Genomic DNA, 13,181 nt, shown 5'->3' on the forward strand with positions numbered 1-13,181 from the left:
TCCTCTCATCGTTAACTTATAATTTAAGTTCCTTATATGTTATAATATCATCGAATTACAATAATAAATAATAATCATCTGAAAAAGGTAAACTTTCAATACAGTTCCTTGTTGCGAACATGAAACTACCTTTATTAAGAAAAAAAAATGAAAAATGGAAATCCCACCCACCTACCCTGTGTGGATTGTGATGATCAAAAAAAATTATATTAAAAAGTAACAAAAAGGGCAATATACACATGAAAAAAAAAAGAATCTACAAAAAGGTGGCAAAAAAAGAAGCAAAAAAATGCGACTAAATAAATGGGAATAATTAAAAAATAAAAAAGGAAACCACACAAAAGAAAAAGACGATAAAAATGCCTCTTAAACAAGGAAATAAAAAAGAGTATATTTAAAAAAAACACCAAAAAAGACCACAACAAGCGCAAAAAAAACGAAAAGAAAAAAGAGAAAAAGCCACCAAAAAAAGAGAACAGAAGACAATAAATAAAAAAGAAGTGAGAACAAAGTGAAAACCAAACAGAAAAAAAGGGGGATAAGAAGAACCACTAAAAGGCAACAAAAAATTGACAAAAATGAAACAAAAAATCGATCAGGAAATCTACGAAAAAAGAGGAGCAAAAAGGAGATCAAAAAAGCGACAAAAAGGAGAACAAGAAGCATTACAAAAAAAGGCGATAGGGGAAGCTATAGAATAAAAGCCAACAAAATAGGTCGAGCAAAAGTGCCACTATAAAAGATTAAAAGGCAACAAAAAACGACCAAGAAATCAAATAAAAAAAAAAGAGAACAAAAAGGAGATCAAAAAAGAGATAAAAAGGAGAACAAGAAACCTGTCAAAAAAGCGACTTTGAAAGCTACACAAAAAGACACTAAAATGCAACAAAAAAATGTCCAAAAAAAGGTGCCAGTAAAAGAAATTATGCCAAAAGAGCAACGAAAAAAGGTAAAAAAAATGTGACAAAAATAAGGAACAGAAAATAAGAGATAAACAAATCAGAACTTCAAAAAGGTAACAAAAAATGACATCAGCTGAAACATACAGTTTCTTGTTGCGAAAATGAAACTACCTTCATTAAAAAAAAAATGAAAATTCAAAAATTGTGATGATTTTTTTTATTCCATTTTAAACATGTTTTAAGTTTCCTATTATAGATGAATTTTCCTCTATGTTTTTTTTCTGGTAGCAAAAAAATATATGTATTAAAAAGTAACAAAAAAGGCAATATAGACATGAAAAAAAAGAAGCTACAAAAACGGCGTCAAAAAAACAAGAAGCAAAAAAATGCGATTAAGTAAATGGGAATAGAAAAACAAAAAAGAAAACAAAAGCCACAAAAATCTGACAAAAAAGATGACAGAAACGCGGAAAACAAAAAGATGATAAAAATGTCTCTTACACAAGGAAATAAAAAATAATATATTTTAAAATGCACCAAAAAAGACGAAAAAAAAAGGAAAACAAAGGACAACAAATAAAGAAGAAGTGAGAACAAACTGAAACAAGGCAATGAAAAAACATCAAAAAATGGAAAATCCAAACAGGAGGAAACAGGCACAAGAAGAACCACTAAAAGACAACAAAAAAGTGACAAAAACTTAACAAAAATGGCAACCAGGAAATCAGCGAAAAAAGAACAAGAAACGTGACAAAAATAAGGAACAAGAAAATCTGATTACAAACCAACAAGAAAAAAGTGAAAAGAAAATTACGAAAAAAAAACGGATAAAGACAGTGAAACGTAACAAAAAAAAAGGAGATCAAAACCGATAAAGAAAAGAGAACCAGAAACGAGACAAAAAAAGCACCAGAAAAAGCTGTAAGAAAAGACAACAAAATCCAACAAAAAAAGTCGAAACAAAAATGCGACTAAAAGAAATTATGCCAAAAGAGCACAAAAAATGTGGCAAAAATCAGATTACAAAGGAAGTAAAAAAGGTACAAAAAATTACGACAAAACGAAAAAACGCCAAAAAAGTGTAATCGAACATTATACATGAATTTTTCTGTATGTTTTTAATGAATGATTTTCCAGTCCTGGAAAAATACTTGTACTTGTTTTTAAAAGAATACTTTTTTAGTAAATCAATAAAAATTGGGCTAAATTATCTGACTTATGGTACTACCTGTTATTCTCCTTTATATAATCCTATAATTATACAAATTTTCTAATCCTCTGGTTTTTAGTTGTACTTTGAGTCTTCATTGAAAATTTTCGTTAAATAATTCAGTCGGTTTGTAGTAATTACTTCTGAAACAATTTTAAGGGGTGCAAATATTAAATAAAACAATATAAACTAATTTAAATAATTTTATTTTACAACGTATGCATCACATTATAAATAATAAAATCCATACAAAAATTATATAATACGTTAAGGTAATAAATCAGCAGCCATTTAACAATATTTAATTATTCATTAAAACAATTGAAAATATTATTTATACGGGGTTATTGGTAGTAGAGCTTCCATTACTCACCGTAGGGACCACATGGGCCGGAGAAATAGAAAACCCTTCAAAGCTCAAAACAGGGAAATTATTATTAGACGAACTGTTAAATTTTTCCAACACTGTCACTGAATACAAAAACATTTTTAAAGTAAAACTAATTCATCAATATTTATTTACTTACAATTTGAATCCACACACTCGACTTCTGTCAAGAGGTGTAAATTATCTGAGGTGGTGTTTAAAATCTGGACGCACAAAACGGTAGTGTTTGGACACGTATGTCCATGGCAGACCTTCCTCGTCCCTAAAATTTAAAATTTCATCACATTATTTTATTTATTTATATATTTATTTTTAATTATAAACGTACCTCCTTGCCCTTGCACATTCAAGACATTATTGTAGGCAAAAATTACAGCCAGAAACACCACAACCAACTTCATTTTTCGGTTTGCTACTAAAACGCAAATAATTTGCAAACCAAGTAGCTGCTTATATAGGTAAAGTTTAAAAAAAAAGAATTAGTCAGTACTGATAACGATGTTATAATGACACCTATTTACGGGACTGATAATCAGTATAGTTTACGAGCAAACAAAAATAAATAAATCATCACAAAACCATCGTGGATAAGCAAATTCGTGTTCGTTTATTACAGCACACATTTTATAGTCTAGTAATCCGGCGTGTTTTCACGAAAATGCTCCAGTACCTGAATTCATTAACTAACCAGAATAACGTTCCGGCTGTTTTCTTCACATTTCTCAGATAATTAGTTGATGTGCTCTGTTTAGGCGAACTTTTTCCTGTCTCATCTTCGGTTTCACCGTTTAATTAAAATAAGCGCTCGTTTTAGTTTAATTCCGTTTGTCGCGGATTAGTCTGGCGCTTTTTACGAATTAAAGTCACAGAACGGGCACAAGGACGCGGAGTTTAGCAAAAATGTGCAATCAATAACACACATTTTAAGTATAGTGTGTTTTTAGATTCTTCGTGAAAATAATTTAACGCGCCTGAAATCCGCATCCTTTTTATTCCGCCGTGCTTAAATTGATTTTTTCACACACTGAATATTCATCATCAAATTCATTACGATGTGATATAATGGCGTTTTTTCATTTGACTGGTTCTGGGTTATTGAAGTTACAACAGGTGGACGAAATGATTGAAATCGTTATATCTATGTGCACTCACTCATGACAATGAAAATCGAAGGAAGAACAACATTAAAATAATTGTGGTTATTCCAAAAAAGATATTTCGACAACCAAATATAATAATTTTGCAACATCATTGCTTTTTATTATGTATGGATAGGTAATCATCTCGGGCTTGTCGTTGAGGGCTATTAGGTGGCTTTAATATTGTTATTACTTTAAACTGCGTCGACAAATTTTGTCTGAGAAAGAGTTTTTTTTTGTTGTAGGAGTGTTTCGAGGTGTACACCTTCAGGAATTATCTCGGCGAATCGATCACACGATTCTGTGAAATAAGCAAATCTGTGGTGTTATTTTGATGTTTTATGTGCGGAGAAGCGGCTTTATCGCGCTTGCTAATTAGGTGCATTCCGATGCAATTCCTTCGGATGAGCAACACCCGGTGAATAAGGACGTTGCAATGTGTGTTCAAAAAACAAAGAAAAATTACTGCGTCTGTTTTATGGGAAACATATTGTCAAAAATTTGTGTATCCGTTTTCTTAATGTCGGTTAAAAACGGGTTCTCTTCGAGATAAAATGAAATTGAAGTTTCAACCTTCGATCTTAAGAATTCGTAATTTAAAGAGCGAAATTTTCAGTCACTGGTAGAAAACTTTTTGAATTAGGAAAAATTATTATCTGTCAACTTTTATTTAGATAATTATTTTAGTTAAACGAGCAAAATTATCAATAAATTAACAATCCAACTTGAGGACTTCTAATAAGCAACTCGCAGGGTCGATACTTCCTGGTATATTGGTATAAAAGGTTCTACGATTTGGAATTATTTTGAGAAAATATGGATGCCTAGGGTAAAAAATTAAGGCTGATTCATAAACCGCAAGTACAGAAGTATGTTATCTCATCAATCTTATAAATTTAAATAAACCAGGCAAAATTTGGACCTCACGTCACTAAATTATAATTATTGATGGCGATTATTAGACAAATTTTTCTTAGCGTTTTGCCATACCTACTCCTAAAAATGCCTATAAAATTTAACAACAATCAAAATTGCCGCTAAAACAAAAGTCTTAATTAGGCACCCACAAAAAAATGTCAGAAAAACAAAAAATGTTATTAGACTTATAAGAAAACGACAAAAAAAAACAATAAAAAAAAGTCAACAAAAGTAAAATATATGGAGTAAAAATTCAAAAAGTTGACAAAAAACGTCACAGCAAATGCAAAAATATCCGACAAAAACAAATTGAAAAAAGCTAAAAGACTCCAAAAAAATGTGCCAAAAAAAGATCGAAAGAAATTTCCACTAAAAGAATGAGAAAAGAGACAAAAAAAAACCAAAAAACAAAAAATGCGTTAAAATAACAGTAAAAAATGTTCCAAATACCGACAGAAAGCCAACAAAAAGAAACTACAAAAAATGCGAACAAAAAAGTGAAAAAAGAAGAGAAAAAACGAGAACAAAAGGACTACAAAGAAAGAAAAAATGAGAGAAAAAACTACGAAAAGCAACAAACAGGGGAAATCAACACAAGAAAAAAAGGGCACAAAAAAGACCAAAAACTAAAAAAAGTTACAAAATAGTAACGAAAAAAGGACGACCAAGAGATCAAAGGACAAAAGAGATAAAAAACGTCACAAAAACAGAAAAAAACCTGACAAAATAAACGACAAGGAAAGGTACAAAAAAGCCAAAAAGGGTAAAAAATGCCACTATAAGAATATTTCAAAATAGCAAAAAAGTGGCAAAGTAAGAGATAAAACAAATCAGAAGAAAAAACAACAAAAAAGGCAACAAAAATTTGCGAAAGGGGAATAAGGGAACAAAATTAAGTACGAAAACAGTATATACTAAATAAGACAACAACAAACTAGATAAAAATAATTGTACAAAAAAAAAAACAAAGAAAAGGCAGCAAAAAAACAAACAAAAAAATGTAACTGAAAGAAACAGAGTAAAAAAAGACAAAGAAAAGAGTAAGTGGGTAAGTGCGCGAGTAAGTGAGTGAGTAAGTGAATAAGTGAATAAGTGAATAAATGGTAAAACTACAAGACGAAAAAAATGCCTTCAAATCAAGGAAATAAAAAAAAAACGATTAAAAAAACACCATGGCACCACCACAAAAAATGTTATCAAAAAACCAAAAAGGAACAAAAAATTTCCCAAAAAGGGCAACAAAAAAACTGCTAAAAATGCGACAAAAGAGGCGAAAAAAAGAGGAGAAAAACTCTACAAAAAAAAGAGTAAAAAAAAAAGGGAAAAATAAGGAAAAAAATGAGAACAAACCGAGATCAGACAGTGAGAAAAGCGTCAAACAGGGAAATTAAAAAAGGAAAAAAGCGAGACAAAAAAAACAAAAAAAAAGTTATATTTTGTAACTTTTTTTTACTACTTACGTTTTTACTATTTTGGTAACAAAAAAGACTACCAATAAAGGGACAAAACGAGGAAAAAAACCTGATAAAATAAGGAAGGAAAGTTACAAAAAACACAAAAAAAAGGTAACAAAAAAAGGAATAAAAAAACCTACTGTAAGAAGTTATCATAAAAACAAAAAAGGCCAAAAAAGTGGCACAATAACGGATAGAAAAAATCAGATCAAAAAGCAACAAAAAAGGCAACCAAAATTTGCGAAAAAAGGGGGAAAAGGGCCTAAAATAAACTACGAAAAAAGATATAGATTAAAAAAGACTACTAAACAACAAACTAGATAAAAACAATTACAAAAAAAAACAAACAAAAGGCAGCAAAAAAAGAAACAAAAAATGCAACATAAAGAAAGAGAGTAAAAAAAGGCAAAGAAAAGAGTAAGTAATTGAGTGAGTAAGTGAGTGAGTGAATGAGTGAGTGAGTGAGTAAATGAGTGAGTGAGTGAGTAAGCGAATAAGTAAGCGAGTGAGTAAGTGAGTGAGTAAGTGAGTTAGTAAGTGAGTGAGAAGTGAATAAGTGAATAAATGATAAAACCAAATGACAAAAAAAAATGTCTTGAAATCAAGGGAAAAAAAATCGATTAAAAGAACACCAAAGCATCACCACAAAAATGCTATTAACAAAACAAAAAAGGAACAAAAAATTTCCCAAAAAGGGCAACAAAAAAAACTGCTAAATATGCGACAAAAGAGGCGAAAAAAAGAGGAGAAAAAATCTACAAAAAAACAAGAGTAAAAAAGGACAAATAAAGAAAAAATTAGAACAAACCGAGACAAGATAGTGATAAAGGCGTCAAAAAGGGAAATCAGCAAAGGAAAAAAGGGACACAAAAAAGACCAAAAAAAAGTTATATTTTGTAACTTTTTTTATTACCTACTTTTTTACTATTTTGGTAACAAAAAGGACGACCAAAAAATCAACGAAAAAAGGAGACCAAAAAAAAGAGAAAAAAAAAACTTGGAAAATAAGCGACAAGAAAAGCTACAAAAAAGACAAAGAAAGGTAACAAAAAATGAATTAAAAAAATGCCACTATAAGAAGTTGTGTCAAAAAAGCAAAAAATGCCAAAAAAGACCACAAAAAATGCTATCAAAAAAACAAAAAAGGAACAAAAAAAATAGTACTAAAAGCGACAAATAAAGAAAAAATGAGAACAAACCAAGACAAGACAGTGAAAAAAGTGTCAAAATGGGAAATCAAAACAGGAAAAAAGGGACACAAAAAAGATTTAAAAAAGTTACAAAGTAGTAACAAAAAAGGACGAGCAAGAAATCAACAAAAAAGGAGAGCAAAAAAGAGAAAAAAACCTGACAAGGAAAACTACAAAACAGACAATAAAAAGTAACAAAACAGGGATAAAAATTGTTACTATACGGAGTTATGTCAAAAAGGCAAAAAAAAGGGACTAAAATAAAATATGAAAAAAGTACGTGCTACAAAAACGACTACAAAAACAAACTAGATAAAAACAATTACACAAAAAACAAACAAAAAGCAGCAAAAAGGGAAACAAAAAATGCAACTGAAAGAAAGAGAGAAAAAAAAGACAAAGAAAAGACTATGTTAGTAAGACTGGCAAGAAAAACCACAAAAAGGGCGATATAAACACGAAAAAAAGGCGACTGAAAACAAGAAATCAAGAAAAAATCCGATTGAAAAATGGGAATCAAAAATTGAAAAAAAACGACAAAAACACAATAAAATAAAAGGACGAAAAAAATGCCTTCAAATCAAGGGAATAAAAAAGAAGCGATTAAAGAAATACCAAAAAAGACCACAAAAAATGCTATCAAAAAACAAAAAAGGAACAAAAAATTTGCCAAAAAGCGGCAAAAAGGGCAACAAAAATTCTACTAAAAAATGCGACAAAGGAGGAGAAAAAAAGAAGAGAAAAAAGCTACCAAAAAAAGTACAAAAGGCAACAAATAAAGAAAAAGTGACAACAAACCGAGACAAGACAGTGAAAAAAGCGTCAAAAAGGGAAATCAAAACACGAGGCACAAAATCAACGAAAAAAAGGGACCAAAAAAGTGAAAAAAACTGAGAAGGAAAGCTACAAAAAGACAATAAAAAGCAACAAAAAAAGAAGAAATGCTACTATAAGAAGTTATGTCAAAAAAGCAAAAAAAAGACCAAAAAAGTGGTAAAATAAGCGATAAAAAAATCAGATCAAAAAGCGACAAAAAAGAAAGCAAAAAATGTGACAAAATACAGCGACAAGGAAAGTTACAAAAAAGACAATAAAAGTCAATAAAACAGAGAGAACAAAAAATGCCACTAAAAGAAATTGTCTCAAAAAAGCCACACAAATGACAAACATAACACGACAAAAAATAAGAAGCAAAAAATCACAAAAAAAAATGCAATAAAAAGATGAAAAAAATGGAGTAAACGACTATAAAGAAGTGCCAATAAAGACTACAAAAAATGGGAATAAAAATGAGAAAAAAAACAAAAAAAAAGGCTAAACTGAAACAAGTGGAGTAAAAAAAGACAAGAAGGGTGGCAAAAAAAGACAAAAAAAAAACAAAAAAGTTGAAAAAAAGCCCAAAAAACTGAAAAACACGATAAAATAAAAAAACCACAAAAATGTAACAAGAAGCGTGATAAAGAAAATGTCACCAAAAAATGAGTAAAAGAAGCGACAAAAGAAGATAAAAAAAATATCACAAAAAAGCCAGCAAAAACACAAGTAAGCAACAAAATATTATGGAACACAAAAGCGACAAAAATAAAAGAAAAAAAAGTGAAGAAAAAGGCTGATAAAGCAAGGAAGTAAAAAAGAAAGGACAAATAAAACACTAAAAAGACCACAAAAATGTGACAAAAAAACAACAAAACAAAACAAATATGACACAAAATTAGACCAAAAATACTACAAAAAAAACAATAAAAAATGAGGTGACAAAGAAAGACGTCGAAGAGTCGAAAAAAAAGCGACAAAAAAGTAAAAAACACCCGAAAATGACACAAAAGAAATTAAAAAATATTTCGTAAAAAACGCCAAAAAATGCGATAAGGAAACGACAAAAAAGCAACAATAATTGCAGAAATCAAAAGGGAACACAGAAACAATACTAGAAAGAGCCATGACTAGAACCAAAAAAAATTGCTCCAAAAAAAAGGAACACATAAGACCGTAATACAAAAACGGCCGCAAAAATACGACAAAAATTATAGAAATAAAAAAATTCTGTGATGGAAAAGAAAACGACAAGAAAAAGCCAAAAATATGAATATACAGTGTGATTTTTTTAACCGGATACTTTCAAATATTTCGGAAAATAATCACTCTGCGAAAAAATATCCAGAATCAAAATTTAATCAATCCGCGGGAGACACTCTCAGACACTCTTTCATACTGATATTTTTCGTCATATTTCTACTTTTTCTGTTGTCATTGTGATGAGATTCTTCTGATTTGAGCTTTCTTGGCCGCTTCTTTTCAATTTTTGGCCAAGATATACTTGAGATTTAGATTTAATAATCCAACCCACTAATTTTATTTTTAGCACCACCTGTAATAAGAGAACAATTTTAAGAATAATTTTTGACAAAAGAAAGTATTTGCGTTATTTTTTTAGGCAAGCCAATTTTTAAACCCAAACTGCTTTATGGTATCTTACAATAATAACTGTTGGAAATTTATCAAAGATTAAACCTGTCAAAAAATTGTTACTTTTTTACTTCCAGAGCAATGTCTAGGGAAGAATTCGTATGATGAGTAACTCATTTCGTGTTTTTAAGCGTTTTACAAGCCATAGAAGACTAAAACGCAAGTTTCCTTCTCTACACTTACTACAAACTTTGAAATAAAAATAACAAATACATTTTTATTGAAATATATTGCTATTTTTTAACAAATTCCCCAAAAATTAACTAATCAAGTCCCCCTTGACACTCCCCCCACGTTTTTCCTCCTTTTACATATCACAACTCACTTCTAAAAAGCCAAAATCGTAAACCTTTGTCGTTGTTTATTTTTCTATATACGGTTTTGGCCGCCTCGACACACAACACCTCACAGAAATGTGTTTTGTTCGTAAAAGGATACAAGCGTGGGTGTCAGCGGCCGTAATAAATAAATATTTGATTACATTTTATGATTTTAATAATAATTTACATAGGACAACAGTTTCTGGTTTGCTGTACCGTAATCGTCGCAAAGGTCATCCATCAATATCACGATGTTTTCATAACGAGGAAATTTTGTGACCTCCGACCCTCGCAGCAGATGTTTTGTTGCTTAAAATAATGCGGAATCGCAGATTGAATTCTCGTTAACTACAAATACAATGAAATTATGCACCACATTCTCTGGATCATCGAGAAAAAGCAATGCGAAATCGTGGATATCACGAAAATTCTAGAATTTGCGATAACACTGTTTTGAAAGTGCCAAGGTCGCGAACTTATAAACATGTCAAAAGCGGGTGATAAGTTTCAAAGAAATGAGTCGAAGAAAACATCAAAATCAGTAAATTGGAGAGACGAGGTGTTTAGTTGGCTGGAGTCGCTGCGCAAAATAACTCGTCAAAAAAATGTCAAAAATTGTTTTAGTGCTATTAGTGGCCTTAGTTGTCGAAACGCTAGGGCAGCAGCCATTTCTAAGTGGTAAGTAACGCCAAGAATGCGTCACCACTATTGTTATTATTATTTTTTTGCATAGATAAGACAGTCAAGTGTTACGACCAGGAATGTCCCAATACTACAACTGCGTGTAGGAAAACTATCCGAACCAGCGATGACAAAAAGACCTTAAATACGATCATCTCTTGTCTGGATGCTCAAGGTTAGCGTTTTTATCAGTAGCGATTGTTTGGAACGACGAGTTGTTTTAGATATGGTATTGACGGACTTCCGCAGGGACGAGGAAAATCCCTTCGGGACGGGCACTACGTTCCAAAGTACATCGTTTTCTGGGACATACACATCGCACAATGGAGGACCAATTAATGTTAACATCAACAATGATATCGATCCTCACAGTAACGTTGAAGATTTCTCCTAAACATTTGTTTTACTCCTAGAGATGTGTAAGAGTGAAGAGAAATGAGGTTGTTTTTATAATATAACAAATAAACATGATTAGTAAGAACTGTTTGGGTTTTTGATGCCTTCATTTTCATTTGTGATCATTCCCCCTAATTCTTAAGAATATTTTTATCAAAAGTCACTGTGATGCTGATGATTTAGAAATGTTTTTGCTAAATTCTCTCAGTTTAATTGGTTACTTTAATTTACCTAACGTTGTAATGTATGTTCATAAAATTATGTCCTCTTTCGATTCTAATAAATCTTTTCCAGAATCGACGGTTGAAAATTCGAAGTTTTTGAAATTTTCAAAAATTCGCATTTTGGAGCGATTTTTTCGAAAATGTTGCTTCGTGACCATCAACATACTATATTTATGGAATCAGCGTGTCGAGATCTACGTCCCCGAATTTTTTCATAATTTTTAGACAACTTTTTTAAAATTGAAATTTTTTAATGGTCCCACCTTCTTCAAATTTCGGCCAAATTTTGACATTTTCGAAACTTAACTAAAGATATTTTCTTGTAGATTACGAGCTCTAGAACTCTCTTCCGGCACCGTCTCTTTGATAGCTGCAACCGTTTTTCCGGAATCGAGCGTTGAAATATCGAAATTTTTAGAAATCTTCAAAAATTCGCATTTCGTACCGTTTCTTTCGAAAATGTTGCTCCGTGACCACCAACACACTAAATTTTTGGAATCTGCATGTCGAGATCTACATCCCTGAATTTTTTCTCAATTTTTGGACAACTTTTTTGACACTGAAATTTTTTCATTTGTCCCACCTTTTTCAAATTTCAACCAAATTTTGACATTTTCAAAACTTAACTAAACATATTTTCTTGTAGATTTCGAGCTTTAGAACGCTCTTCCGACATCGTCTCATTGATAGCTGCAACCGTTTTTCCGGAATCGAGCGTTGAAATTTCGAAATTTTTAGAAATCTTCAAAAATTCGCATTTCGTACCGATTCTTTCGAAAATGTTGCTCCGTGACCATCAACACACTATATTTTTGGAATCAGCATGTCGAGATCTACATCCCTGAATTTTTTCGCAATTTTTAGACAACTTTATTGAAAGTGAAATTTTTTCAATGGTCCCCCCTTCTTAAAATTTCGGCCAAATTTTGACATTTTCGAAACTTAACTAAACACATTTCCTTGTAGATTTCGAGCTCTAGAACTCTTTTCCGGTATCGTCTCTTTGATAGCTGCAACCGTTTTTTCGGAATCGAACGTTGAAATATCGAAATCTTTAGAAATCTTCAAAAATTCGTATTTCGTACCGATTCTTTCGAAAATGTTGCTCCGTGACCATCAATACACTATATTTTTGGAATCAGCATGTCGAGATCTACATCCCTGAATTTTTTCGCAATTTTTTGACAACTTTTTCAAAAGTGAAATTTTTTCAATGGTCCCCCCTTCTTCAAATTTCGGCCAAATTTTGACATTTTCGAAACTTAACTAAACACATTTCCTTGTAGATTTCGAGCTCTAGAATTCACTTCCGGCATCGTCTCTTTGATAACTACAACCGTTTTCCCGGAATCGAGAGTTGAAATATCGAAATTTTTAGAAATCTTCAAAAATTCGCATTTCGTACCGATTCTTTCGAAAATGTTGCTCCGTGACCATCAACACACTATATTTTTGGAATCAACATGTCGAGATCTACATCCCTGAATTTTTTCGCAATTTTTAGACAACTTTTTTAAAAGTGAAATTTTTTCAATGGTCCCCCCTTCTTCAAATTTCGGCCAAATTTTGACATTTTCGAAACTCAACTAAACATATTTTCTTGTAGATTTCGAGCTCTAGAACTCTCTTCCGGCATCGTCTCTTTGATAACTACAACCGTTTTTCCGGAATCGAGAGTTGAAATATCGAAATTTTTAGAAATCTTCAAAAATTCGCATTTCGTTCCGATTCTTTCGAAAATGTTGCTCCGTGACCATCAACACACTATATTTTTGGAATCAGCGTGTCAAGATCTACGTCCCTGAATTTTTTCACAATTTTTAGACAACTTTTTTAAAAGTGAAATTTTTTCAATGGTCCCCCCTTCTTCAAATTTCGGCAAAATTTTGACAT

At 31.2% G+C, this 13,181-nt stretch overlaps 2 protein-coding genes across 2 annotated transcripts; one reads left to right on the forward strand and one right to left on the reverse strand.

The window, feature by feature from the left end:
- Positions 1–2,302: 2,302 nt before the first annotated feature.
- On the reverse strand, positions 2,303–2,960 carry LOC135139533 (uncharacterized). Its single transcript, XM_064069808.1, has 3 exons — positions 2,829–2,960; positions 2,640–2,762; positions 2,303–2,583 (listed from the first exon to the last, which is right to left on the reverse strand). The coding sequence occupies exons 1-3, from the start codon at positions 2,899–2,901 to the stop codon at positions 2,447–2,449; spliced, it is 333 nt and encodes a 110-aa protein (XP_063925878.1). The 5' UTR covers positions 2,902–2,960; the 3' UTR covers positions 2,303–2,446.
- A 7,561-nt stretch (positions 2,961–10,521) lies between these two features.
- Positions 10,522–11,149, forward strand: LOC135139417 (uncharacterized). Its single transcript, XM_064069636.1, has 3 exons — positions 10,522–10,665; positions 10,721–10,843; positions 10,893–11,149. Exons 1-3 carry the CDS (start codon positions 10,593–10,595, stop codon positions 11,060–11,062), a joined length of 366 nt encoding a protein of 121 aa, XP_063925706.1. The 5' UTR covers positions 10,522–10,592; the 3' UTR covers positions 11,063–11,149.
- Positions 11,150–13,181: the final 2,032 nt, after the last annotated feature.

Source organism: Zophobas morio, unplaced genomic scaffold, assembly GCF_036711695.1.
Source record: "Zophobas morio isolate AGI-343-1 ecotype UQ-CSIRO unplaced genomic scaffold, CSIRO_AGI_Zmor_V1 ptg000031l, whole genome shotgun sequence".
NCBI classification, from domain to species: domain Eukaryota; kingdom Metazoa; phylum Arthropoda; class Insecta; order Coleoptera; family Tenebrionidae; genus Zophobas; species Zophobas morio.

Coding starts and splice junctions, on each gene's coding strand:
- LOC135139417 (XM_064069636.1), top strand. CDS start 10,593: ATGTCAAAAATTGTTTTAGTGCTATTAGTGGCCTTAGTTGTCGAAACG. Junction 10,666..10,720: donor GCAGCAGCCATTTCTAAGTG/GTAAGTAACGCC, acceptor TTTTTTGCATAG/ATAAGACAGTCAAGTGTTAC. Junction 10,844..10,892: donor CTCTTGTCTGGATGCTCAAG/GTTAGCGTTTTT, acceptor GAGTTGTTTTAG/ATATGGTATTGACGGACTTC.
- LOC135139533 (XM_064069808.1), bottom strand. CDS start 2,901: ATGAAGTTGGTTGTGGTGTTTCTGGCTGTAATTTTTGCCTACAATAAT. Junction 2,763..2,828: donor GAATGTGCAAGGGCAAGGAG/GTACGTTTATAA, acceptor TTTAAATTTTAG/GGACGAGGAAGGTCTGCCAT. Junction 2,584..2,639: donor CGAGTGTGTGGATTCAAATT/GTAAGTAAATAA, acceptor TTTTGTATTCAG/TGACAGTGTTGGAAAAATTT.